This window comes from Gadus chalcogrammus, chromosome 4 (assembly GCF_026213295.1).
Source record: "Gadus chalcogrammus isolate NIFS_2021 chromosome 4, NIFS_Gcha_1.0, whole genome shotgun sequence".
NCBI lineage: Eukaryota > Metazoa > Chordata > Actinopteri > Gadiformes > Gadidae > Gadus > Gadus chalcogrammus.
The window spans coordinates 3776177-3801566 of record NC_079415.1 but is presented as its reverse complement, the minus strand read 5'-3'; the positions used below and the strand labels follow the sequence as shown (position 1 = coordinate 3801566).

General features: G+C 49.7%; 2 protein-coding genes across 3 annotated transcripts in view; one reads left to right on the top strand and one right to left on the bottom strand.

Moving 5' to 3' along the window:
- Positions 1–25390, top strand: part of syn3 (synapsin III) — a 59427-nt gene that overhangs the window by 5064 nt on the left and 28973 nt on the right. Inside the window, exons 3-5 of the mRNA XM_056587622.1 lie at positions 1052–1153; positions 2352–2508; positions 3518–3607. Coding sequence (XP_056443597.1) covers positions 1052–1153; positions 2352–2508; positions 3518–3607 — 349 coding nt within the window. The remainder of the gene's footprint in view (positions 1–1051; positions 1154–2351; positions 2509–3517; positions 3608–25390) is intronic.
- Positions 3636–23610, bottom strand: LOC130380775 (metalloproteinase inhibitor 3). Of its 2 annotated transcripts, XM_056588105.1 has the most exons (5): positions 23349–23610; positions 15941–16023; positions 13888–13999; positions 10444–10565; positions 3636–6742 (listed from the first exon to the last, which is right to left on the bottom strand). In XM_056588105.1, exons 1-5 carry the CDS (start codon positions 23473–23475, stop codon positions 6545–6547), a joined length of 642 nt encoding a protein of 213 aa, XP_056444080.1. In that variant the 5' UTR covers positions 23476–23610; the 3' UTR covers positions 3636–6544. The 2 variants fall into 2 exon arrangements, with proteins under 2 accessions (XP_056444080.1, XP_056444079.1); XM_056588104.1 differs by lacking the exon at positions 3636–6742 and having other exon boundaries at positions 10181–10565.

The window sequence follows — 25390 nt, the reverse complement described above, 5'->3', positions numbered from 1 at the left end:
GCGCCCTGTGTGTGTGTGTGTCTGTCTGTCTTTCTGTCTGTGTGTGTGTGTGTGTGTGTGTGTGTGTGTGTCAGAGTGATACACTTTTCAGTGAAAGGCTTTCAATGTTATTGTGTTTGTGTTTGTGTGTGAAAGAGTGAAATACTTTGTTATTGTGTGTGTCTCTGTGTGTGTGTGTGTGTGTGTGTTTGTCAGAGTGATACACTTTTGTGTGTGTGTGTGTGTGTGTGTGTGTGTGTGTGTTTGTGTGTGTGTGTGTGTGTGTGTGTGAAGGTTTGTGCATAGGTGTGTGTGTGTGTGTGTGTGTGTGTGTGTTTGTGTGTGTGTGTGTGTGTGTGTGTGAAGGTTTGTGCATAGGTGTGTGTGTGTGTGTGTGTGTGTGTGTGTGTGTGTGTGTGTGTGTGTGTGTGTGTGTGTGTCTGTGTGTGTGTGTGTGTGCCGTCTACAAGAGAAAGGCAAATTGTGTGTCTGCGTCATCTCGTCAACCCACCAGTTCAGAACACCAGTATGAAAGCAGTCACCTCTAAGGACCAGTGGCTCTGGGCTGTTTGAGACATCGCGACCTCACAACACCGTTTACAACGTTCCTCTCACTCAACGCACCTTCATCAGTTGAGGTTTCAGGAACGTAGTTCAGGAAACGACCGACAATCAGTCTTTCGGCGGATCCAAATTGATCCAAATTGATCCAAATTGATCCAAATTGATCCAATTTGCGCTCCTGGGGGCCAGATGTTGACCGGGCCCCTCTGAGCTCCGAGCGGGGTCCAGGACGGATCATAAAGAGGGGGCCGCGTAATCGGGGCCAAATAGATGACGTCTCTACTGACCGGCCCCCCACTCCCCCCCCCCCCATCTTCCTCTTCCTTGTCATTATCCTCCTCCTCCTCCTCCTCTTCCCTTTCCTCCTCTTCCTCCTCCTCCTCTTCCCTTTCCCCCTCTCCCTCCTCTTCCTCTTCCTTCACCTCTTCCTTCTTGTTTGGCCCCTGCACACCCTAGTCCTTCCCTGTGTGCTCGGGGCCGGGCCCCCGATGTGTTAACGTCCTGACAGATGGTATCAGAGCGGGCCCCCGAGTGCCGTCGAGCTGCTGCGCGGCGGACCGCCTCGACGACCGGCGAGCCGCAAGTTGCGTAGCGAGCGGCAAGTTGTGCGGCGAACAGTTGTCATCGTCCAAGTGGACGCATGTGTACACAAGGAAACGTCCGTCAGCGAATCCACACGACTGCAGAGCAGTGATTTATGTATCAACCGTGAGGCCTTTTTATTTCTCTTGGATTGGTCGTGTTTTTCTTACCTAATGACACGCTTTCTGTTGTGTTCCGTTGGACCGCAGCTTGTAAAACTGGGCGTAGCGTCTCGGTAACACCCGGTACTCCGACACGGCCATGCTGACGTGGCTGAGACTGTGTCTGCATCCAAGGACACATGCATAAAGCGGAGAACAGAGTCAACGTGTCAAGTGGAGTGTGTGTGTGTGTCTGTGTGTGCGTGTGTGTGAGTGTGTACGCGCGTGTGTGTGTGTGTGTGTGTGTGTGTGTGTGTGTGTGTGTGTGTGTGTGGATGATGGCTAGTGGAACCAGCCTCACCCTGCTCGAGTCTGATTGGACGCTGGGGGCTGGGTGAGGTTGCCCACCTGCTGCACATTGAGTGATTGTAATCAGTTTGCAACAGGTTAAACCACCCATCACCACACACCACACATGGCACCATGAGCACCCTTGCCGTGGAAATGGTAACTGGACTGCATTTATACAGCGCTTTTCTTACCAGTGGCCACTGGTAAGTACATTACAATACTGCCTAACATTCACCCATGCATGCACACGGTCACCAACGACAGAAATGTCAACCATGCAGCCAGTTCGTCAGGAGCAGTCAGGGTGAGGTGCCTTGACACCTCGACACTCTAGCTATGAGGAGCCGGGGATCGAACTAGCAACCTTCCGGGTACCAGCCTGGTACTCACTCCTCCACACATCTGTCTCTCAACCACCCTCCCCCCTGCACACATCTGTCTTGTGTGGATGGCTGCCGAACCCAGCCGTCCTCCACACACACTCCCACCGTGTCCTTGGGGGTCAGCCAGCCTCTCCGAAATCCTTCATCTCACCGTCCGACGTCAGGGGTCCGACTGCAGATGTCTCCTGTCCGTCTCCCCGGCGGTGTGTCCTTATCGCAGGAATGCAGATGTGTGTGTGTGTGTGTGTGTGTGTGTGTGTGTGTGTGTGTCTGTGTGTGTGCAGCGTATCAAAACAAAAGCGCGCCAACATCAACGTGTTTGTGTCCCTGCTCCTCTGGTATCCTCTGATCTCACGGTGGTCCGCGGGGCTCCGCCTCCGTGTCTCCGCAGGTCCTTCAGGCCGGACTTTGTCCTGATTCGCCAGCACGCCTACAGCATGACCCCGGGGGAGGACTACCGGAGCCTCGTGATTGGCCTGCAGTTCGGGGGCGTGGCCAGCGTCAACTCCCTGCTGTCCATCTACAACTTCTGCAGCAAACCCTGGGTGGTGAGTGTCCCGGTCACTTCCTGTTGCTGACTTCCTGTCACTGACTTCCTGTACCCAGGCGTTCCCCCCTTCAGGGCCCATCTAAGACACTGATTCATCGCCAAACCAACCTGTGTGTGTGTGTGTGTGTGTGCGTGCGCATGTGCGTGCGTGCGTGCGTGCGTGCGTGCGTGCGTGCGTGCGTGCGTGCGTGCGTGCGTGCGTGCGTGCGTGCGTGCGTGCGTGCGTGTGTATGTCAGGGCTGCTCAGTCAGTGTGTTGTTGATCGGCACCGGGGTGCCAAGACGGTGCTGTGGTCTCTATCACTTCTTCCCATCGGCTTCTGAGCGAGTGAGACAAAACAGGCTGTCGTCTCAGAGAGCCAGACAAAGCACCAGCCCTGTCCCCCTCGCACCCCCCCAAACTAACCATAGCTGAGGGAATCAGTCTCCTGGCTCCCTCGGACTTCAGTCATTCATCTTGGTGTGTGTGTTAGTGCCTGGGTTGTTCGGTGTTTGTGTGTGTGTTTTTCTGTGTGTGTGTGCCTTTGTGTGTGTGTTTGTTCGGTGTTTGTGTGTGTGTGTGTGTGTGTGTGTGTGTGTGTGTGTGTGTGTCGGTCTGTGTTTATGTTTGTGTGTTGGTCTGTGTGTGAGATTGCGACAGAGAAAGAATGTGTGTGTGTTTGTCACATGTGTGTGTGTGTGTGTGACAGAGAAAGAATGTTTGTGTGTGACGGAGAGAAAGAATGTGTGTTTGATATATACCGGTATGTGTGTGTGTTTCTAATTGAGAGAAAAATGTTTGAATGGGTGTGTGCATTTGTGTGTCTGTTTCTGTGTGTGTGTGTCCCTATCCGTGTGGGTGTGATTTATATTCATGCACAACGATGTTCCAAACGTACGTGTGAACTCACGACTGTGAGGTTGTGGAGTGAACCATAATTCAGATATCCACACCATCCAGTCCAACCTCCTAACTCAAGACTAATGAGGAACTCAGGCCCTCTCTCTCTCTCTCTCTTTCCCCCGCAGTTTTCCCACATGATCAAACTCTACCACTCCCTCGGCCCGGAGAAGTTCCCTCTGAACGAGCAGACCTTCTATCCCAGCTACGCACAGATGGTGAGTCTCCAAGAGAGAACCGCTTTGTTTTAAAACCACCCGGAAAAGATGGACACCGAAATCATCACAACCAACCAAAATAAACAGTCTGGAATCATGTTGCCCTTTTCATTAAAACTTTATTATAAAAATATAAAAACGCAAGAAATTAAGTCATACTTTGTTACCCATACATGGAAACTTTTGGCTCCTTTGGGAACCAGGGAACACACAGACTGTACAGTGTCTGCGCTTGCTACTTCTTCGATCGCTAATGCACTCCACCATTTTGTTTCTTCAAGGGGGAAACCTTGTAAATGTTGTCTTCTTCTAAACCATAATATGTTGGAATAGAGTGTTTATTTATTATATTCGCTCTGTCCTCGACCGCAAGTGTTCCACAAGTCAAACCAACATGATAAATACACATAACATTTAAATAATGATAGACACAGGGATTCTATCTGTTCACCCTGCCCTGGCGAGTTGCAACTCCCAACCGACAAAATAAGCTAGCAGGACTCACATGGGGGGGAAGGTAAACTGTAAGATAGATTGCAGTATTAAGCGGTTGTGTACTCGCTCTGTAAACAGCAACACCATAGAACCGTACACAGTGCCTCTCGAAGCGGTCGGCATATTTACACGAAAACAAAAGAGAAAACACAACATTTACGAGACGAGCGCTACAGCTGGGCAATTAGCCCCGCCGCGAAGCACGAGACATCTGGGGAGTTGTACTTTACTACTGTTTACTCCCCTGAATTCTTGGTTTTTCATCTAATTCACTTCCTTTTCTTTGACGATAGCCCAACTGTCTCGAGGCAGAGCCAAACTATCTGTTCCAAGTTGGACGGTTTCTACAAAGGGAAGCTTTGATCTGGCGCGATATTGGCTTGATTAAGCGGAGGTGTTTATAGCGTTTGAGGCAACCAGACAACACTTCAACATTTCATTTCACGTTGATTAATCCTTTTATCTTAATAAGTTTGCACTTTCTTTAACTCCAAAGTGGCAAGGCTCAGCTGAAGGGATGCATTTCCACCCCAAGTGGCCTTGGAAGATTTACTGGTTTATAATAAACTGTAGAGGACTCGAACGTGAAACAGAAACTCTTGCGGATATTTAGTCGCAAGCTACACCAAGGCCTTGAGCAGAGAGGAAACACAGGAAATGAATGCAGTAAACAAGATAAGAGGTTTGACTTTTAACCAGCCTCACAGGTTACAATGTCGCATGCAGACGTTGAACGTTGAAGGGTTAACTGGTATTTTGTCGTCAGTGTTCATAGCAAAGGAGTTAAGAAAGAGAAACTTGAGTCCTGTGTATAGTACATATCTGGGGGCTGGAGTCCACCGCTATGACGTGGCCTGTGTGTGACGATGTTTGGAATGGATTGAAGTGACTGAACTTGAAGTAATAACAATAACAAACACATGAACCTCTTCCTAAAAAACATTGAGGAAGGTTTGGGAGTAACAATATTGTAACTTTCTTTTTCATTTTCAAATAGTTAAATACATCATATGGAATATACACTTATAAAACATATATATTTGTCTGAAACCTCTGCTTTACCCTATGCTGTGGATTTGGTACGTGAACATGACATACTTGTGCAACATCATTTCAAACATCTTCTGAAGGTGATTCAAACGACGGCCATAGTTTAAAGATCAGTGGCACAGAGACACACTTGATGCTAAGCGAGTTCCAAAACAGAGCTAGCTTAGCATGCTGTGGCGGTTGCCGTAGCTTTTAGCCTAGCTGCTATCTTCTGAATTCTGGTTTGGTTACAGTCTCTGTAAATAGTCTGGCAAATAAATGCAGAGGTTCCGGATGATTGGATAGGCCTTTTTTTGTAGTTTGTTCATAAACTGAAAAATATACTATAACCATCTCTCTAAAAAATATATCTTTCTTTCCTGCAATGGCACTGTAACAGATATGTTTACAAAAGCTGATAAAAACAAACAAAAAACAGGATTTCAACGATTATTCGGAAACTGTTCAATGTTTTGAGTTGAGTTATGACAGAACACATTAGTGACAGTACCAAAAGGCAGGAAATCAGACTCTATCCATAAATAAAAAAACATGTTACAGTTGAAACTGTGAACAAAATAAAGATATATATATCTATACTTCACTGTGAAACTATGCTAATATTAAATATAGAATACCAATATAAACCCTTGGAAACGTCTCTTCGTTCAAGCTAAGCTAAGAGGTACAACCGACAGAGAGACATACCTAGCATGGTATCTGTGACCTAGCATGGTATCTGTGACCTAGCATGTTATCTGTGACCTAGCATGGTATCTGTGTTGTTGTGGCTAACTACTGTGCAGGACGGCATCGTAAATGTATGTAGCATCTAGCTCTCTAGCTAGTTAGCTTTGTACAGCAAATTTACATAGTGATTCTCGCTTTAAGCTAAGGTTGGCTCGGCTCTGACCTCACCCAACGCTCTTAAGTGTTTTCAAAAGTGACCAGCTTTAAAAGTCCCTCCAACATCATGCCCTACAGGAACCGGACAAACTGCGCTTTTTATGTGAAATGGGCCCCGTGGGGGAACCAACAAACGTGGGGCGTGTCGAAACAATGGATGGAAGCTGTCAGTACACCCAAAATAAAACTGGTATTTTCGGATCATCAGAAGTGCCTTGAGACAGGCACTGTTATGAAGTTGTGTCCCTCCCTCCCTCTTCTTCCTCCTCCCTCCACTCTCTCAAGGAATGCACTCATCCAACAAGGGGACCTTTACAGTCTCATGGTTGTATAGAGATTTGATTGGGGGGGAGGGCTGGAGGGGGAGATGGTGGAGGGGGGGGGGGGAACCAGGCAACAGCAAAGATGTGAGTAAAGGGGGCCTGTTTGGCTGGGGAGCTGAAGGTGGGGTTGGGGTTGGGGTTGATGTTGGTGGTTTGGCAGACAGTGGGGGTGTGCTAGCTAGGATCAGGGGTCGGTGGCGTTGATGATGGTTTTGTCGCGTGAGATCAGGCCCCGGTACCAGCTGCAGTAGCCCTCCTTCTGCTGGAGGCACGAGTAGTGGCGGGACTGGTAGCCGGGGTGGCCGAAGTGGGACAGCATGTCGGTCCACAGACACTCGTTCTTGGAGGTCACAAAGCAGGGCAGGTAGTAGCAGGGCTTAATCTAAAGAGATGAGAAGTGAAAGTGAAAGTGAAACTAAAGACGGAGCCGTGAAGCAAGGGAAGAAAAAATAAATCAAGCAAATCAGTGCCGGCCGAGGTGGTTGTTGACTCACTGGTTCTGTGGTCTATGGGGCAAACCCCTTCCGATAGATCGGAACTTGGTTTTATGATCATTATTGTAACGTATTCGATCATGTATTTGTTTAGTGTCGTTTACAGAATGCAGAATGCTTCTTGGGTCAGTGTCATTTTGCAACGTTTTTCGTTCCACTACATTTTTAAAGTTCAAACCACAGTGAGGCCACAATCCAGTCGACCGGCTCTCTGGAGACATCACATGATCAGGTTAATGGAGGAAGCAGGCCTGTTGTTATGGTGATTTGGCTATAGAGCACTACGGCAGAAAATGGCAGTTGGTGTAACCCTGCAATGGCCGACTCGGGCTCTTTCTACGGCCAAGAAACTTTTCAGCTTCTCAAAGCCAAACCGGATAATGACAGGGAAGGTGTACCAGAATGGCATTTAAAACCCCCCCCCCCGGCACCTCCCATAATTCCACATGTTCTGGATCTTCAAACTCCCCGCTCCCTACTTAAGGCAATGTTATTTGGTGTTGTTTGCAACCTTTTAACCTCTGCGCGGCATCAAACTTGCTGCCTTTCTTTGACACTTTCTTTGCCTTCCTCAGTTTGATACAGCTGTGCTGGACTCCCCAGTCATTTGAGTCAAAGAAAAATGTTGCGTGCGTTACACTTAAGTCTCCCGAAAAAGATTTAAAAGGTATACTTTGCAGGGTAGATTCATGGGTGCAAGTGCAAGGGAGGGAATCAAAGCCCAGCACAATGACCTAGTGCACGGTTACCAATAACAAGAGCTACTCCCATTGATGTGCCTTTTGTGATGGGCCTTGTTGCTAACCACAAACTAAACACTATCTATCTACACATCTCTAAAGGAAAGCGCTGCTGGATTACACCAAAAAAGAAAAGCTCATTAAAAGGGAGTGCTTTTTGGGCGGCTTGACACCGCTAGTGAGCTAACCGCGAAGGCAATGCTACTATGTCATTTCCCGCTCTTTTTCAACCGACTCTGCCGTCCACCGTCTCCTCCATTACAAGGCACAGAGCGGCCGTAAAAACACATCAAAGACTAAGTAAGAGGTCGACCTCATAGGTCACCAGGGCTCGAAGGGAGGGAGTGTGACGCGATGCTGTGCGACCATCGAATGACATTAAGCCAAACCGAACCCTTAATGGGGGTCAGCTGTGTTTGGTTGGACTGAACATGCACGTGGCGTCTGCGTGTCCGATTTGACAAAGCAAACCTTTTTAAGAAGAGTGTTTCCATTGGAAGGCGTGACGTGCGGTCGCACACGAAAGGTTAAGAAGCACTTCTTTAAAAGTGGACAGTTTCTGTAGGCACACGTTGCTTTTTCTCTAGTTCTCTCCTGTGAGACGTTAGCATTTAACCGCGAGTTCTGCTCACGTTCAGGGTGCCAGCACATTCTATCAGGTATCATTACAACGCTCGATCGAGAGTGATTTATAATCACAGAACGTTTAGCCGCTGTGCTCTGCGGCCGTAAATCATCCATCGATTCGGAATGCAAAGAATGACTTTTAATAACTTTAATAGTTTGGCTCCGTGGCTGTTTATGTGTAACTCTCCCCGTCTCTCTCTCTCTCTCTGACACACACACACGCCCTTCTGCGTACACACACACACGTTAATACACACACACATAAATACACACCCTTCTGCGTGTACACACACATACATACACACCCTTCTGAGTGCACGCACACGTAAATACACACGCACATAAACACACACACACACACACACACACACACACACACACACACACACACACACACACACACACACACACAGGCTGGCTGAACGGCAGAGCTCCGGCGTTAAGGAGGTGTTGGGAACCGATTCGTCCGTCTGTTGGTCCTCTTAAAACCATCGCAGCTCCATGCTTCTAGCAGATGTCGGCTCCTGGTGTTCAGCAGGACACTTTTAATAGCGGGGCGGGGGTGGCGGGCGCGAGAAGGATTTATATATGTTTTTTCAAAAGTCATGCGACTGCTGGGAACGCATAGTTGGACACTGCACTGGGAGCCATTTCCCGGTCGTTTAATAACTCCCAGAGTGGACGTGTATCTCTCACTCGCTCACTCTCTCGCTCTTCCTCCCTGCTCTGCGTTGCCCCACTTAGGAGAGTCTATCATCGGTTATGGAGGGGGGGGGGGGGGGGGGGCGGGGTATGTGAGAGGGGGGCGGGGGGGCGTGGCTCTGAGTTTGGTGCACGCTACGTGAATCTGAATCGCGGGGAGGAGACGAAGATGTGTTACGTCAGCGATGGGCGGTTGTTGGATCTAAGCCCCAGATCTTCTGAGTGTGACTATGTCCTAGACCCGTGATTGGTTGTGGTAGAAATAATAATAAGAGGGCACGAGGAAGAAGTATTAAAAGTATGTTTTTATTAAATAAATCATATAAAATATAGCTTTTTCTGTGAATAATCATTTTTCTTTAAGAACAAAAACAAACACTGAAACTACTCAAGCTGGTTCGGCTAACTTTGAGCTAGCTTGTTTTGAACCGTAGCGTACATGGGGGGGGAGGGGGCTCAAGTCCGTACATTGGAGACACCTCGACCCCCCCCCGGCTATACAGAGCGCACATGTGATGATTAACATGAGCTACATGAGCTACAGCTGACATGAAGGGGGCCTGTCGGTACAAGAGGCAACCCCGCTAGCCTGGCGCTAGCATAACAAGCGGCCATCTTAAGAGAGCATTTGTCGCGTATGGATTAGGCCATTTTCTGGAGGCTTCGGTGTGTTTACATTCAGCAGCACCCCCGCCCCCCCCAAACATATCCTTCAAAACAAACTGCAAGGTTGTCGTTAATATTGTTTAGCTAATCGCCTCCGATCGAAGACTGGCACTTTTTTTCGGGACATTCGGGCCGTTTGAAACGTGAGAGCTTATCGGAACGGCTGTTCCTTAACAAAATATCAAAATGTCCAAATACATTCTCGTTCGCTGCTGCTTCCCTCCCTCCCCTCCCCCCTCCCCTCCATCTCCTTCTGTGGCCGGCCATTTCGTTTTTTCTTAAGTGCAATGGCCGTCCAGCCCCCGCGACCGACATAACAACACTGGCAAATACGCGCAAGAATTCATAACCCAAATACGGTGACTAGATACATGCTACAAAAAGTGCCACCAGGAGAAGACCAGAAACTCTCTCTCTATATCTCTCTCTCTCTCGCTCTCTTTCCTCTCTCTCTCTCTCTCTCTCTCTCTCTCTCTCTCTCTCTCTCTCTCTCTCTCTCTCTCTCTCTCTCTCTCTCTCTCTCTCTCTCTCTCTCTCTCTCTCTCTCTCTCTCTCTCTCTCTCTCTCTCTCTCTCTCTCTCTCTCTCGGCTCTCTCTTGGGGGGGGGGGGGGGCTCTGGCGTGGCCACTTCGGGCCTTGTTTTACAGTAGCTCGGTGTATCTGAGCATCACGTTCTGCTTGGGCCCGCCTCTCTTCAAACCCCTGCCCCTGCCACGCCTCCGCGCCCTGCCCGCCTTCGGGGCCGCTTCGTTCCTCTGCGTGGGCACCGCGGCCCGCGCCTCCTCCTCCGCCTCCGCCTCCTGCTTCGCCTCCTTGTGCCCCGGGGAGGGCTCACACCCTGCGGGGCCACTCACCCTGCAGCCGCAGCCCAGCTGGTAGCGGTGGTTGAAGCCCTTCTTCTGCGCCAGGGTCAGGCGCTCCCACTTCTCGATGAAGTTGCACAGGCCCGTGTAGAATTTACCCTCGAACACGCGCCCTGGGAGGTGAAAGGAGGAGAGAGGGAGGGGAGGGGAGGGGAGATATGGACAGACAGAGAGACAGAGGGAGGGGAGGGGAGAGAGACAGAGGGAGGGGAGGGGAGGGGAGAGAGACAGAGGGAGGGGAGGGGAGAGAGAGAGATATGGACAGACAGACAGAGGGAGGGGAGGGGAGAGAGACAGGGGGAGGGGAGAGAGACAGAGGGAGGGGAGGGGAGAGAGAGAGAGGGAGGGGAGGGGAGAGAGACAGACAGAGGGAGGGGAGGGGAGAGAGACAGAGGGAGGGGAGGGGAGAGAGACACCGGGCAGGGAGGGAGAGGGACAGAGGGAGATATGGACAGACAGACAGACAGACAGACAGACAGAGGGAGGGGAGGGGAGAGAGACAGAGGGAGGGGAGGGGAGAGAGGGAGATATGGACAGACAGACAGACAGACAGAGGGAGGGGAGGGGAGAGAGACAGACAGACAGACAGACAGAGGGAGGGGAGGGGAGAGAGACAGAGGGAGGGGAGGGGAGAGAGACAGGGGGAGGGGAGGGGAGAGAGAGAGATATGGACAGACAGACAGACAGAGGGAGGGAGGGAGAGAGAGAGTGGGAGACCAGGCAAGGAGAGAAGAGGGGAGAGAGAAGAGAGGGAGCGAGGGGGAGGGAGAGAGAGACAGAGAGAGATGATTGGTCACGCTGTGTTACACAACGACAAGGTCATGGATTCAACGTTGACTTATGCTCTGACACAAACTTGAATCCCTTTCCGCAAATGTCATCCGGTTTTGTACTTTGAAAACGACCCTTCCTCCCTCCCCCGCTTTAGTTAGAGACAAAGAGCCATTAGGAAGAGGAGGCCAATGTAATGGAAGAGGACCAGGCCTCAGCGACGCCTGGTCTATAACAATTACCATTGGAGTCTCTCTCTCTCTCTCTCTCTCTCTCTCTCTCTCTCTCTCTCTCTCTCTCTCTCTCTCTCTCTCTCTCTCTCTCTCTCTCTCTCTCTCTCTCTCTCTCTCTCTCTCTCTCTCTCTCTCTCTCTCTCTCTCTCTCTCTCTCTCTCTCTCTCTCTCTCTCTCTCTCTCTCTCTTCCAAATGGCTCTTCCTTCTTTGGTCTTCTATTACAATTACAACAACGTCGCAGGGACTCATTCCGTAACACATTCCCAATCAACACCCCTATTTTCCGAAGGGGTCAAAAGGTCGGCGGGGGGTGGTGGGGGTCCATATATTTAGCAGCAGAGAATATCTCCCGCTTAGCACCCTGGCCAGGGGGCCCCTCACCTCCTGCACCCCCCCCCCCGACAGGTGGGCTAACCAGCCACGGACGTCCTGATCCGTCACCGCATAGGGGGTCATCACGAGACGTCCTCTGTGTCTCCCCCTACCCCCTCCCACCCCTCCCAGACGCTCACTGTATGTTGCACGTCGTGGCACTCCAATGTACACACTCACTGTATGTCATACGTCCTGGCACTTAAAAACAGTACCAAGCATCGTGTAGCGTCTTATCCTAGCTATCTGTGTTGTGTACGGGGAATCGGTTAGCCTAGCGGTTGTTAGTAATAATAATAATAATACATTTAATTTAGAGGCGCCTTTCAAGACACCCAAGGTCACCTTACAGAGCATATAGTCATCATAAATCGTTTAAAAAAACAAGACATTGTGAAAAAAAAGAAAAGTGCTTGCCACTTGCTTCTATGAACATCCTTACTGTACCGACGGCAATGTATTTTTGTTTCTCTATTAGGGCTTTGACTTTTGCCCCAAAAATCATATTCGAAGTTTGTTTGTTTATTAATATTAATATTCAAATATATTCGAATATTTAATAATAATGTTTCAGTAAGACCTGGATTGGGCTTCGAGAGGTTTGTTTACCGCGTTGCTATGGTTACCGGTCTTGCGTGCTCCAACGGTTTATTAGGTTTCGAATAAATCGCTGTCTAATCAATACTTCACTCACTGCCTCTTCCGTGGTCATTACAATATCATGATTAGACTGCGTGGGGTTCTCCGACGTCTCTCCCTCTTGGCCTGCCCATAACAGGTTCGGATATTAAGGGCTGCCTAATATTCGTTCGAATTTTGATTTATTTTTTGATATTCTAATTATATTCGAATAACGAAGTTCAGAGTCAAAGCCATATTCTCTATCTTCCGACAATTGTATTTGATGTAAGTCGCTTTGGATAAAAGTGTCACGCTAAACGCCCTGAATGTGAATGTCTCAAACGCCCCCCCCTCCCCCCCCCACTCCTTTACTGATCTCGCCATCAAAGTCAAACACCCGTCGGTCTAGTCACGCGGCGACACGCACGCACACAAAATTAGAATCACCTACACCCAGCAGAAAGCGCAAATAGACGCACACATACTGTCACTACACATGCTTTATGCTACTGTTACATGCTAATTGCACATACCGCGCACACACGCTACACCCCTCGCTACTGGGCCCCCGGGGGGCGTCACATGTAGCCGCGCTTCACACGGAGGACAGGGCTATCGGACGCACGCAGGCCCCCCCCCCCCCCCCCCCCCCCAAATAGACCCGTGGAGCCGGGTCACATGACGAGTATTCCTGTCTGTCACGGTCAACTTCAGCACACTGTTAATGTAGCGGCTGCGGGCATGGGGGAGGGGGTTGGGGGGGGGTCTTTATATATAGTTATTATAGGGAGGCTGAGGTTAGCGCTGGGGGCTAGCCATGAGGTAACCGCCATCCGCTCTGCCAGCGATGGCCGTTGCCATGGCAACCGCTCCTGCCGTCCGCCGGTGGCGCGGAGCGACGGTGTTTACAGGTCGGGGCTTAGCGACGGAGGCCCCGCCCCCCCTCCCCGCCTCGGAGAAATAGCAACTCATAAAACACACAACATGGTCTAGTGCTTCGTTCGTTCGTGAGTGAGTGAGTGAGTGAGTGAGTGAGTGAGTGAGTGAGTGAGTGAGTGAGTGAGTGAGTGAGTGAGTGAGTGAGTGAGTGAGTGAGTGAGTGAGTGAGTGAGTGAGTGAGTGAGTGAGTGAGAGAGAGAGAGAGAGAGAGAGAGAGAGAGAGAGACCCACCGCCCTCACCCCCCCAATAAAAATGCATCCCTTTGATTTTTTCCCCCCTCTTTTCGGTAGAGTAGTCAACTGTAATAAGCGGGAAAGCTTTGTGTTTGACGACCAGACGTCTGTTCGCAGTGTTCCCAAGGGACCGTTCAGAAAACTAAACTCACACTACAGAGTCGGACGCACTGTTTACCGTTTACTGTTTACAGTAAACCCGGTTTATCGTAAATCCTGCGTCCCTGTTCTAATTACGCGGTGGACTGAGGTAGGGGGGCCTACCTGTGATCAGGTACTGGTACTTGTTGATGTCGAACTTGACGCCACACAGGCTCTCCGAGGCGACCGTGTAGATGTACTGGACGTGATGGATCTTCTCAAAGCCTTTGTACATCTGAGAGAGAGAGAGAGAGAGAGAGAGAGAGAGAGAGAGAGAGAGAGAGAGAGAGAGAGAGAGAGAGAGAGAGAGAGAGAGAGAGAGAGAGAGAGAGAGAGAGAGAGAGAGAGAGAGAGAGAGAGAGAGAGAGAGAGAGAGAGAGAGAGAGAGAGAGAGAGGGGGGGAAGGGAAGGGAGTGTGGGAGAGAGAGAGAAGGGGAGAGAGGGTGAGGAGAGGTTCATCCTCCGAGTGTACAACGACTATACTCTGAATAGAACACTCACTCACTCACACACTCACACACACACACACACGCACACACGCAAACACACGCACACACACACAAATGTTTTATCCGACTGGCATTCCTGCCTCAAAGGGGAACAATCGTCCCCCTTGAGATCGTCACAGAAGGTACGCCGATAAGATCGCGTTACTCTCGTGTTTTGACGTTTACGCTGCTAGGAATGTGCGATACATGGCCCCCCCCCCCCCCCCCCCCGGTCTGCCAAACCCCAGCCTGCCGTGTCAGGTGTGGGGGTCTCCGACGAACCAGAGTTATGCTAACCTTGGGATCCGCTCCATTTGCGTTATTTACTGCTCTGTTTGCTTTGAAGGGACAGGAAATCCCTGTCTCAACACAGCACTCTCAGGGGGCAGAAACAGAAGCACCGACTGCAAAATGCCGAGGATTTAGAGTCCGAGCCAAGGAAACAAACAAATGCATTTGGCTCCTGACCCCAAACGCATATCCCCACTACCAGCAAATTACACAATGCACTTGTATTGCACTGTACAAATTAACCACTTTAAACAATACATCCCCGAATATGTCCAGCGTGTTACACCTAACTTGTTACTAAAGAATGAACAATTTAGCAAAAAAATTGGCACACTGACGTACATATTCTGCCATAAAACATGAATCTCTGTAACAAGCCCGGTGTCGATGTTGTGGATGACACGGATGATGTCTGATTACACATACCGACAGAAGGGTTTGGATGAGCCCTAAAGACTTTAAGCGAGCTAATCCCCGCGGATGGCGCTAGCTCGCGGTGCTAGCGACGAGATACACCGCCAAAATCAGCAGTGATCCCTCAGCGATACGCAGCGTTATGGGAGAGAGTGAGCTAGCCGAACGCCAGCTGAATAATCTAAATTGGCTTGCACTTTAAGATAGTACTTAGCATCGTGTAGCATCCTATCCTAGCTATCTTTGTCGGCTACGTGGAATGAGGTAATATAACGATTATTAGTGCTTGGCACTTGTTTGTATGAACATCCTTACTGTACCGACAGCGATATACTGTTGTTTCTCTTCTTCTGACAAATATACTTATTGTAAGTCACTTTGGATAAAAGCGTCTGCTAAATGCCCTACATTCAAAGTGGTTTAAGTTTACCACAGGACTAGCTTGTCATTTAGCAACCACCGGCTAACGCTCCCATTGAAGCGGTGACAGTTGGGGGATCGTTTGTGCATTGATATGAATGCAATGACTTGATATAGTATGCTGACTTGATTTAGATGAATCCATGCAAGGGGATGAAGAGGCATTAGGGAACAAGATGCCTAACTTTGTCCCATGAAGCAATGAGAAAAATATGACCTCAATATCGTTCATCAGTGTCTGCCTATCGTAGTTTATGAATATCTAAATCTATCTCAGGGGGTCGTTTTAGCTCAGGTGGTAGATTGGTAATGGGTTGACTTGCAACCGGAAGGTTGCTAGTTTGATCCCCGGCTCCTCCTAGCTGAGTGTTGAGGTGTCCCTGAGCGAGACGCCTCACCCTGACTGCTCCCGGCGAGCTGGCTGTCGCCTTGCGTGGGTTGACTCCGCCATCGGCTTGTGAACCATTGCCCAAAATGTAAATGTAATATCTGTTTTGGCCAAGAAATGTCCTGTCTGATGAGTCTGTGTGTGTGACGAAGACGCCGGTGCGTTCCAGACCTACCTTCATCTGCTTCACCGTGTATCTCATGGTGCCGAAGGGGCCATCCTTCACCAGCTTCTTGCCGACCACCTTGGCCCGGATCACTGAAACGAGAAGGAAGACATAGGGTTTTTTAGTTTGGCGGTTTCAAAAATGGCGACGATGTATGTTGTTCTCGTTGTTTGGCTACCGAGGCAACGATATATTATTTGGTAAATGGATTGCATTTATACAGCGCTTTTCTAACCACTGGCCACTCAAAGCGCCTACGATATTTGGTTACCAGCAAACCCGCTCTACCTCCTGAGCTACATGCCTCCCCCATACCGAGTCAACAACACTAAAACCGGTGCTTTCCCTTTCGTAAACAACATTAAACCTGAGCCAGCTCCCGAATGTATCCTTCCCAAAATACACAAACACTAACAGTCCTGTCCAATAGGTGGCGCCAGTCAGGCCTGAGAAAACACTTTTGCGTCGCTTGACTTACGGGCGGCTGCTAATCCATTTATCCAACGTCGGAATTTACCCCGTTTGCCAAGTAAGGTGGGATAAAAAAGAAAAACAGCACTTGAGCTGTGAAGTTGTGAGGAGGCATTAGACGAGGCTTGAAGGACGGCGTCCTGAACGCTTGTCCTCACATCATAAAACCAAAGGCCTGCTCTGTTTAAACAGACGGAGGCTAAATCGGGAACAAGGGGCTGGAAAAGATCTTATCAAGCTGCAACGCCGTCGTATAAACAGCGGAGAGGTGAAAGCACTCACTTTGTTTGCTTTGACTCTCTCTCTCGTGTGTGTGTGTGTGTGTGTGTGTGTGTGTGTGGGTGTGGGTGTGGGTGTGTGTGTGTGTGTGTTCTCACTTTCGTGTGTGTGCTCTAACTCTCGTGTGTGTGCGTGTGTTCTTGCGCTCACTCTCATGTGTTTCTGTGTGTGTGTTTTCTCACTCGTGTGTGTGCGTGCTTTTCCTTTCATGTGTGTGTGTGTGTGTGTGTGCTTGCATGTATGTGTGCGTGTGCGTGCGTGTGTGCTTGAGTGTGTGTGTCGTCGGTTACTGTGAGAAGAAGTGAAGCCTAATTTAAGCCGGCGAACAGCCCCTTCCCTGAGGAGGTACCTTTTCCAGCTCCTGGGGCCCCTGGGGACATTAAGCCCTCATGGGGTGGGGGGGGGGGTCAGGGTCGGGGGGGGGTTGGGGCCGAGGGACTCGGGTGAGGGAGGGGCGGGAGGGACATGTGGCGCTGAGTTCACCTGCTGCTCTCCCCCGGCCGTCCACAGCCATAACTCACTGGCCCCGTGTTTGTTATCTCTCCACCGGTAGAATTCCTAGCCCACATTCTTTGGAGGATCAAATTCCCGGACGCACGGAAAGAAAGAAGAAGAAGAAGAAGAAGAAGAAAGACGGGGGGAAAAAAAAAACCAAAAGAGTAGATGCCTTTCATTCCTCGCCGGTCAGGAGGCGGGAGAAAGCCTCTTCGTCTTTCTGCAGGCTTTGTATGTTCGTCTTGGTGTTCGCGCAGTGGATGGACAGATGGACGCGGTCTGTCCACTCTGTTCTGACCCTTGATGGGGGTCATTTCAATCCCATTTGCTTTGATCCCCCCCTCCATTCCCGACACACACACACACACACACACACACACACACACACACACACACACACACACACACACACACACACACACACACACACACACACACACTTTGTTAAATGTACACCACACGCAAAGTTTTTTATATTTACGCAAAGTTTTTTATATTTACACAGTTTCATATATGCACACCGTTTTTTATATGTACACAGTTTTTCATATGTACACAACACACACACACCCTCTCCAAGGGCCACTCCAGACGCAGCTGCTCCGCAGGTATTTGACCTTCTAAATCCTACGGTTGTGTAATCCATGAAGTGGCTCGAAACCCGGTTCCCTCCTCGTTTACGAGCGCTATCGTCTAAATAAACTACCGAGGGTAACCGTTACCCCGACCGAACGGAATACCTCAGCATTCGGCCCGAAACAAAAATGTCCTGTTTACCGCCCGGCCGTGACTCCACCCACAGTTGCGTGCGGGCGACACCATTACCCATAAAGCATTGCAGGGGCCAGGGGTTCAGAGTTCAGTGGATTCTGCCGAACGGCCCGTCTATGTACGTTAGTCATCGGCGAGGAATCGGCCGACTCCGATGCCGCCGTTGCGCGGTGGAATGTGTGCGCGACCCCGGCTCCCTGCGAGAGAGACAGAGGTTGGGAGTCACAACCCGGTATCACCTCACGACCTCCAGGCTATAAAAGCACGACGGGGCCCTGCTCTGGGTCCCTGGCTCAGTGGGCTATATTTACTCAGTCACAGAGGTCCCTTTGCGTGGGCCGACCCCTCCTCAAAGAGAGGGCGCTCTCTCGCGTCGAACACGACCGTATCACAAGTGTTTATCCAAGCCGCTTCCAGGCTACGCCGGGGTAGAATGCCTGCCCTCTTCTGCCTCCCGCACACCGAGCACGTTCTCCCTCCCACCGGGGACCCCGCTCATCACAAAGGCCTCGTTTTTAATGGTTTGAAAGGCTGCATGACCCGCGGCAAGCCACATGCAGAGGCTGGATCACGCCAGGCCAATGTGTGAAGAAAGGGCTTCAGTCTTGGGCACTTTTTATAGCTCCTTTCGTTGTGCAATCAGTGGGGTCCTTAGGCGAGGGTGTATTCGCTGTACCTTAGCACACATGTTTGTGACGGATGTTTCTAGGAGTGAGGGAAGGCTTGATAAGAAAGGGGGAAAGGCATCTAAGTGTGAAAGATGGAACGCATTTTAGCGCGTTCAGCTGCATCCCTGCTCCGACGCGAAGGGATTACGCAACAATGTGTGTTATTCATGTGGTAATCAGTTCGATATTTGAGCTTGCACGTGTTGCGGAAAGCTGCTTGTTATGATGGCGTGTGTGTTTTGATGCACTTGTGTCTTGGAGATGGAAGAAGTGAGACAGAGACACAGAGACAGAGACAGAGACAGAGACAGAGACAGAGAGAGAAAGAGAGAGAGAGAGCGAGAGAGAGAGAGAGAGAGAAAGAGAGAGAGAGAGCGCGAGCTCTCAGAATGTAGGCCAGGATCCAAGTTAAAGGGGTAGAACAGGAGACAGAGGAATCCTCAGTATGACACACAACCAGGCTCAGAAATAAACTGCAACACAATCCCACTTGTTGGGGTTTGTGTCGGGGGGCTCCCTTTGTGGGCGGTCTCTCATACGGCACATTGACCATGTCTGACGTCATGGGGTGGGTTCATATAGCACTTCTCAGACCGGTTGCTGCTCAAAGTGCTTTACAAATACTGCATCACATTCACCGGTTCATACACACGTTCACACACTGATGGTGGTGTCAGCCATGCAAGGCGACAGCCAGCTCTTTGGGCAGAGTGAGGGTGAGGTGTCTTGCTCAGGGACACCTCAATGCTAGGAGGAGACGGGGATCGAACCAGCAACATTCCCGTTGCCGGTCAAACCGATCTACCTCCTGAGCCACTGCTGGCCATTTGTGGTCGTAAAACAAAAACTAAAAATCTATGAAAACACAGACCCCTGTACCTCCATTTATTAACACCAACTGTCTTTCAAAATAGTTGAAAGAAAATGGTCTTCTTATGGGACTAGTCTGGCTTCAACTTGAAGCACTACTCAAAGTCTAACTCTGCAGCAAGTACTTGCGATTGCTGGAGGTGGGCTTCTTAAGTGGAGCAGACGTCTGAAGGTCTGCCAATCAGAGAGGAATGCATCGCAGCACTTCAATCAGCCCGCCGTCCTGGTTGGCTGAAAGATGGCCCACATGTCTTAAAGATGATGGGTCTGTCTGTGCCCTAGTTTGCTGCGATTGATTATTTATTCCAACCGCCCTCCCTGATGTAAAACAATCTCAGGAGGAACGACAAAAACACACCAAAGCGAACAAAGTTAGACTCTAAAATGTTTGCGAACGTTGCGTCTCCAGCTTGCGAGTTGTGTTTACCTCCGCTCCGACCCATGACCTACAGGTCGTGTCCTGCCCCCCCCTCCCCCTCGCAGCCCCTCCTGCTGGGACCCGGTTCGGGTCTGGGAGGGCCAGAAGAAACCCCCCCCCCCCCCTTGGTCTCACTGCCGAGCGGACACACAACATGCGATCTCCCCGGCCTCATCGCCAGGATATCCCCCGCCCGTACGCGGTGGACCACCTTTGACTCCTCGGCTTATTTTAGCGTCTCTCTGTCGGGGAGAGACGGAGACGTCGATTGATTTTGTGCGGGCGTTATGTAACATCTTTTTTATTGACACGCCTTCCCACCGCATGGCGTCACTCCCCGATCAAAAAAGAAAAAGCTTTTCTTTTCTGCAAGAACATCCAAGACCCAAGGCCCACTCAGCGATCAAGGGGCCGGCTACAAAGAGAGCTCACAGGAGGACCCCATGGGAGCAGAACTAGCGGGATCACCTCTCAGTCAGCACACGGCGTTGAAACAAAGCCGCTCTATGCTTTAGACTAAATACCGCTGGCTGAACAGGATCACTTTCTCCCGGGGCTGATCCTCGTCCCACGCAGCCGGTAAACACGAATCAGGCTAATCCCTCGTCAAGTGACCGGCTCGGCTGTACGGCCGTACGGCTGTGTTCCCCCTCAGCCTGCTGAGCACCTTGGGAACCGGCGCCGCTGAACTGTGAACGCACTGCGTAACCGCTCAAGGTCGCGCAGGTTCCCGCAGCCCAGGCCTCCAATCGCGTTCTCACGAGGAACACGGTGACCTCTGCGGTGTACGCAGACATTTCAACATGGCCACATTGTGGTGGAAGGACAACACTAGAAACAGTTCGAAGGTTTGATAGTACACAGTGGGAAATTATTTCTTATGTGTGTTCACGCAGAGGGTTCACTGGGTTCACTTGCACTTCAAATTAGTACTTAGGATTGTGTAGCATCTTATCCTATCTATCTTTGTTGTGTATGGGGAATGGGTTAACCTAGCGATTGTTAGTGCTTGGTACTTGGTTCTATGAACATCCTTACTGTACAGACAACGACATATTGTTTCTTAGCTTGTCTTCTGCCAAAAAGTTCAGAGTGTTCGCAGACGATGTGCTAATTTGTCTCTGTATCTACGGTGAAACAGCCATTGACGCAAATAATGACTCTGCAGTTTATCGTCTATCAGGACCTTGTTCTAAACCTTCAATGGAGAACATTCAAGGCTAAATCAAGGGAACATCTGACCTGTTTGGCTCAGTGGATGTCTGTGATTATGGAGCCGCATAAAACAAGGACACAGTCATCTCGCTCAAGTCCAGGTTTCAAAAAGTCCAAAGATGAAAATTACAGCTCGTCCCTCATCATAATCCCTACATATCGCCTCAAAGGTCTCTCTGAAATCACATTGTTGTTGCCAGTCATACAAATACAGCTTCTGAACACCCGTTAACAATGGAATGTAGCCAATAAGCAGCAGGCTGCATTCTCCTGTCAAGAAATGTGGTTGAATGACGATATAAAGTGGTATAACTTGTTGCAGGTGATTTTTTTGCCTCTGAGCTGCATAACAAAGACACACTTACATCTAAGACTCCAGGATGTGTCACTGCCTCGCATCCTTTATGTTGGCAAGAGTTCAATGCCGGTTATAGCGAGCTAACATGATAACACACTGTTTATAATAGGAAGTACTGCTTCAGAGAACAGCAGGCAGCATGCGTGTCCACACACACACGGACCCACAAGATTTGTAGAACGGATCGACTAACCTTTGAATCCTAAATATCAATAGTCAACACTTGATTCTAAGCGTTTTCAGGTGTCCACTTTGTGTGGTGATGCGGATCAATGCGAGGCAACAGCGGCCCTGATCGGTCGTGGCGAGGGAGAAGGGGTTTTAGTGTGTTAGCGTTGGCACGACCGCGGCTCATTTAGTCCTTCTAGAGTGGGGCTCTGTTGAGCTTACTAGCGCTCGCTACACTGACCTCCGCTGTGGTGGGACACATTCATTCAGCAGGGAGGGCTGGGCCTCTTCCTGGCCTCACCGGCAGAAGCAACTAAGGGATGGTTACGTCCCACCGCGCACTTGGCTAGGAACTCCCCAAATGGACGGACCCTTCGTGCACACACGATGCAAAAACACAAATGCTGCCGAGCTGGTGTGTGTGTGTGTGTGTGTGTGTGTGTGTGTGTGTGTGTGTGTGTGTGTGTGTGTGTGTGTGTGTGTGTGTGTGTGTGTGTGTGTGTGTGTGTGTGTGTGTGTGTGTCACACACTATCACCCACCCATCCAGTACCCACACACCCACCCCTTACAACAACCAAAAATTCCCCCTGGATCGGGTCTGATAATCCATGCTGCATCCCAGAGACCATGTCTGGGTCATACGACGTGTTTTCCCAAGCCTGGGCTCAGGTGTAGGCTAGCATTCCTTCTTAAGCTCGACCTTAACCTGGTATTAGCCGGGCCAGTCTGGGTCAACATAAACCGGGGATAAAAACAAACGTTTGAAAAGCCTACCCGTGTGTTGCTGCCGCAGCTGGATTGATTTCTATCCCGCGCAGAACAATAACAGCACGAACAGACTTAATGGCTAGACCTCAACGAGGAGAAGCCTGTTAGGGACAGAATAACGTTGGGAATCCGGGACCAAGTTGAAAGAGTGAAATAAAGCAACTTATCGAAGACTGATTGAAATGCAACACTAGACAAGACTCAAATAACGAATCGTTTTCTCGCACGTCGTAACGTGACCCGAATAAAAACAACAACAACAACAACAACACGATCTGGGGAGAAAACAACAACAGCGCACCTCGACGCGCGCGTCACACATGGACGCACTTTGAAGCAACAGTGCGAAAGCTTCTCCTGTTTATCGTGCACGCGCTACTCGTTCATTTGTTGTGTGCGTGTGTTTGTTATGGCTATTCGGAAACGCGTGGTTAATTTCAAACGGTTCCAAGACGGATGGGTATTTCTATGGAGGGTGACAGACAACGGTCATATAACTCAATGAATGAGGCGGTACTGGTAGAAATAGCTGAACGATCAGACGTTTTCATTTCCTACGATGGACACGGGGAGGAGGAATTAGAAACAGTTCAACTATAAACGAGTCGGACCAGTGTGGTCACTGCTTTACACTCTGCGTGAAAGTTGCGTCTGAATCGAATTACTTTTAGTACATCTTCAAGAGTACAATTATTAGGCTAGGTTCCTCAACAGCCACAAAACATCAACAATACAAGATAAAGTAAAAGAGAATAAAAAATATAAATATGTAAAAATAATCCGTGAATGGTCAGTTAACTGTTCGAGCTTGTTGGGTCGGTGTGCCTGCGTATCAAACAAGTGGGTAGGATCTCAAAAAGGCGCACATGTGTGGATGATCGCGTTGGCGGATTCAGTGCGCAACCCCGAATCCGACGCGCGTCTTAAGGTCTTACCTATCTCCGAGTTGCAGTAGGCATCCTGCGGGTGCGAGGGGGCGCACGTACAGCCCTCTGTGTAGTGGAGCTGCAGACAGGTGAACACAAACAGCACGCTGAAGAGCTGGGCGTAGATCGACCGCATGGCTGCTGAGACTTAAGCGATTCCCTTTTCGGTCCGAGGAACAGGTTAACCGTGCGCGGAGAGAGAGTACGTCCGAGTGTGTGTGTGCGTGTTGGCCTGTCTGTCAGCGCTGCTCCTGCGATGTCTAAGTGACAGGCTAAGGCGCGCGAGGGTACATATAGGGGCTCCGGGGAAAGGGAACGCCCCCCTCGCCTCTCCACTTCGCCACATCGTAGACGCGGCAGCCAATCACAGAGGCCGATGAGGGCATTAGAGACATAACAACGATGACAGCCTGGAAGGTTACCGATGTGCGTTTTTTTTTCCTTCTTTCTGAAGGGTAACTTATAAAGGACTTGAATATGGTGGTCTGCCGGGAAACGACTTTTTATTATTTCTTTCTTCACAACTCACTTCACAGACTTCAGACAGACCAACGTCTGTCTCTCTCTCTCGCACACACACACACACACACACACACACACACACACACACACACACACACACACACACACACACACACACACACACACACACCCCTTTTCCTGAGTTTAACCCTTTGCATCCATAAAATTATACCACAATGTACGGACAATCATACCTCCTACGATGTGTGTATCAGACCAGGTGTCATGTGATCCAAAGAACCGTTTTCAGATGTCTACAATTCACGGAACCATCAACCAATCACAAGCTTAGCCTTCAGACCCTTGGTTAGACAGTGCCATAACATCATTATTATGATACCATATGAAGCGGTACGATGAATATTGTGACAGAGAAAAACTCCCGGCGCAATAAACAGAATTCCAGCGATTCCTATCTCCGGGGGTCCGGAAGAACATGTCTGTGACCCTGTGTCGAGGATAACACCGTGAACAGGAACACCTGGTAATCATAACCCTGCTTCCATTGATTACAAAAATAAAGCCTGATGAACAGTGGCGTCTGGGCAGATAGTCTTCTTACATTTACATTTACATTCAGGTCAATTAGCAGACGCTTTTATCCAAAGCGACTGACAATAAGAACATTTGTCAGAAGAAGGAGAAACAACATATATATCACTGTCGGTACAGTAAGCATGTTTATAGACCCAAGTGCCAAGCACTAACAATCTCCAGGTCAAGTCATTCCCCGATACAACAAAGATGGCTAGTCTGTGTGGCTTCAGCTTCCATCCTGGGGGTCTGTCTCAACAGATAGGCCAGCTAGGATCCTCTCTCACTCGCTCGGACGCTAGCTATTAGCTTCCTGCTCGTGTCTGTCCTGATGCATCCTGGTCCGATGATTCTGACCGACTCTGTTTCATCGTATTATCGTTGTATTTCGCGGACAGAAACGTGTTGCCGTGAGCGATAAGGACTCGGGTCATGATGTCTCGCTCTGAAAACATGATGACAGAGGAAGGGTTTGGAGTGTGAGTCCTAGTTTAGTGTCTCTCACACACACACACACACACACACACACACACACACACACACACACACACACACACACACACACACACACACACACACACACACACACACACACACACACACACACACACACAGCTCCCTCTGTTCCTGAGTTAAGACACACAGTTCACCAGAGAAGAGGAAACTCGCCTTATCATCCTGACTTAGCATGGGCCCTTCAAACGCATGTGAGGACAAAAGGACCAAATATAGAAAAAAGATTGGACACATGCAACCCCCCGCCCCTGTGCGTGTGTGCGTGTGTGCCAATATATGTGAGTGTGTCTTCATTATTGTGTGTGTTTTTGTGTGTTTGGCCAAAGATTTGTTTGTGTGTGTGTGTGTGTGTGTGTGTGTGTGTTCACATGTGGTGTGTTTGTGTGTGTGTGTATGTGTTTGTTCACGTGTGTGTGTGTTTTTGTTCATATATGTGTGTTCACATTTGTGTCTGTGTGTGTGTGTGTGAGAGAGTGTGT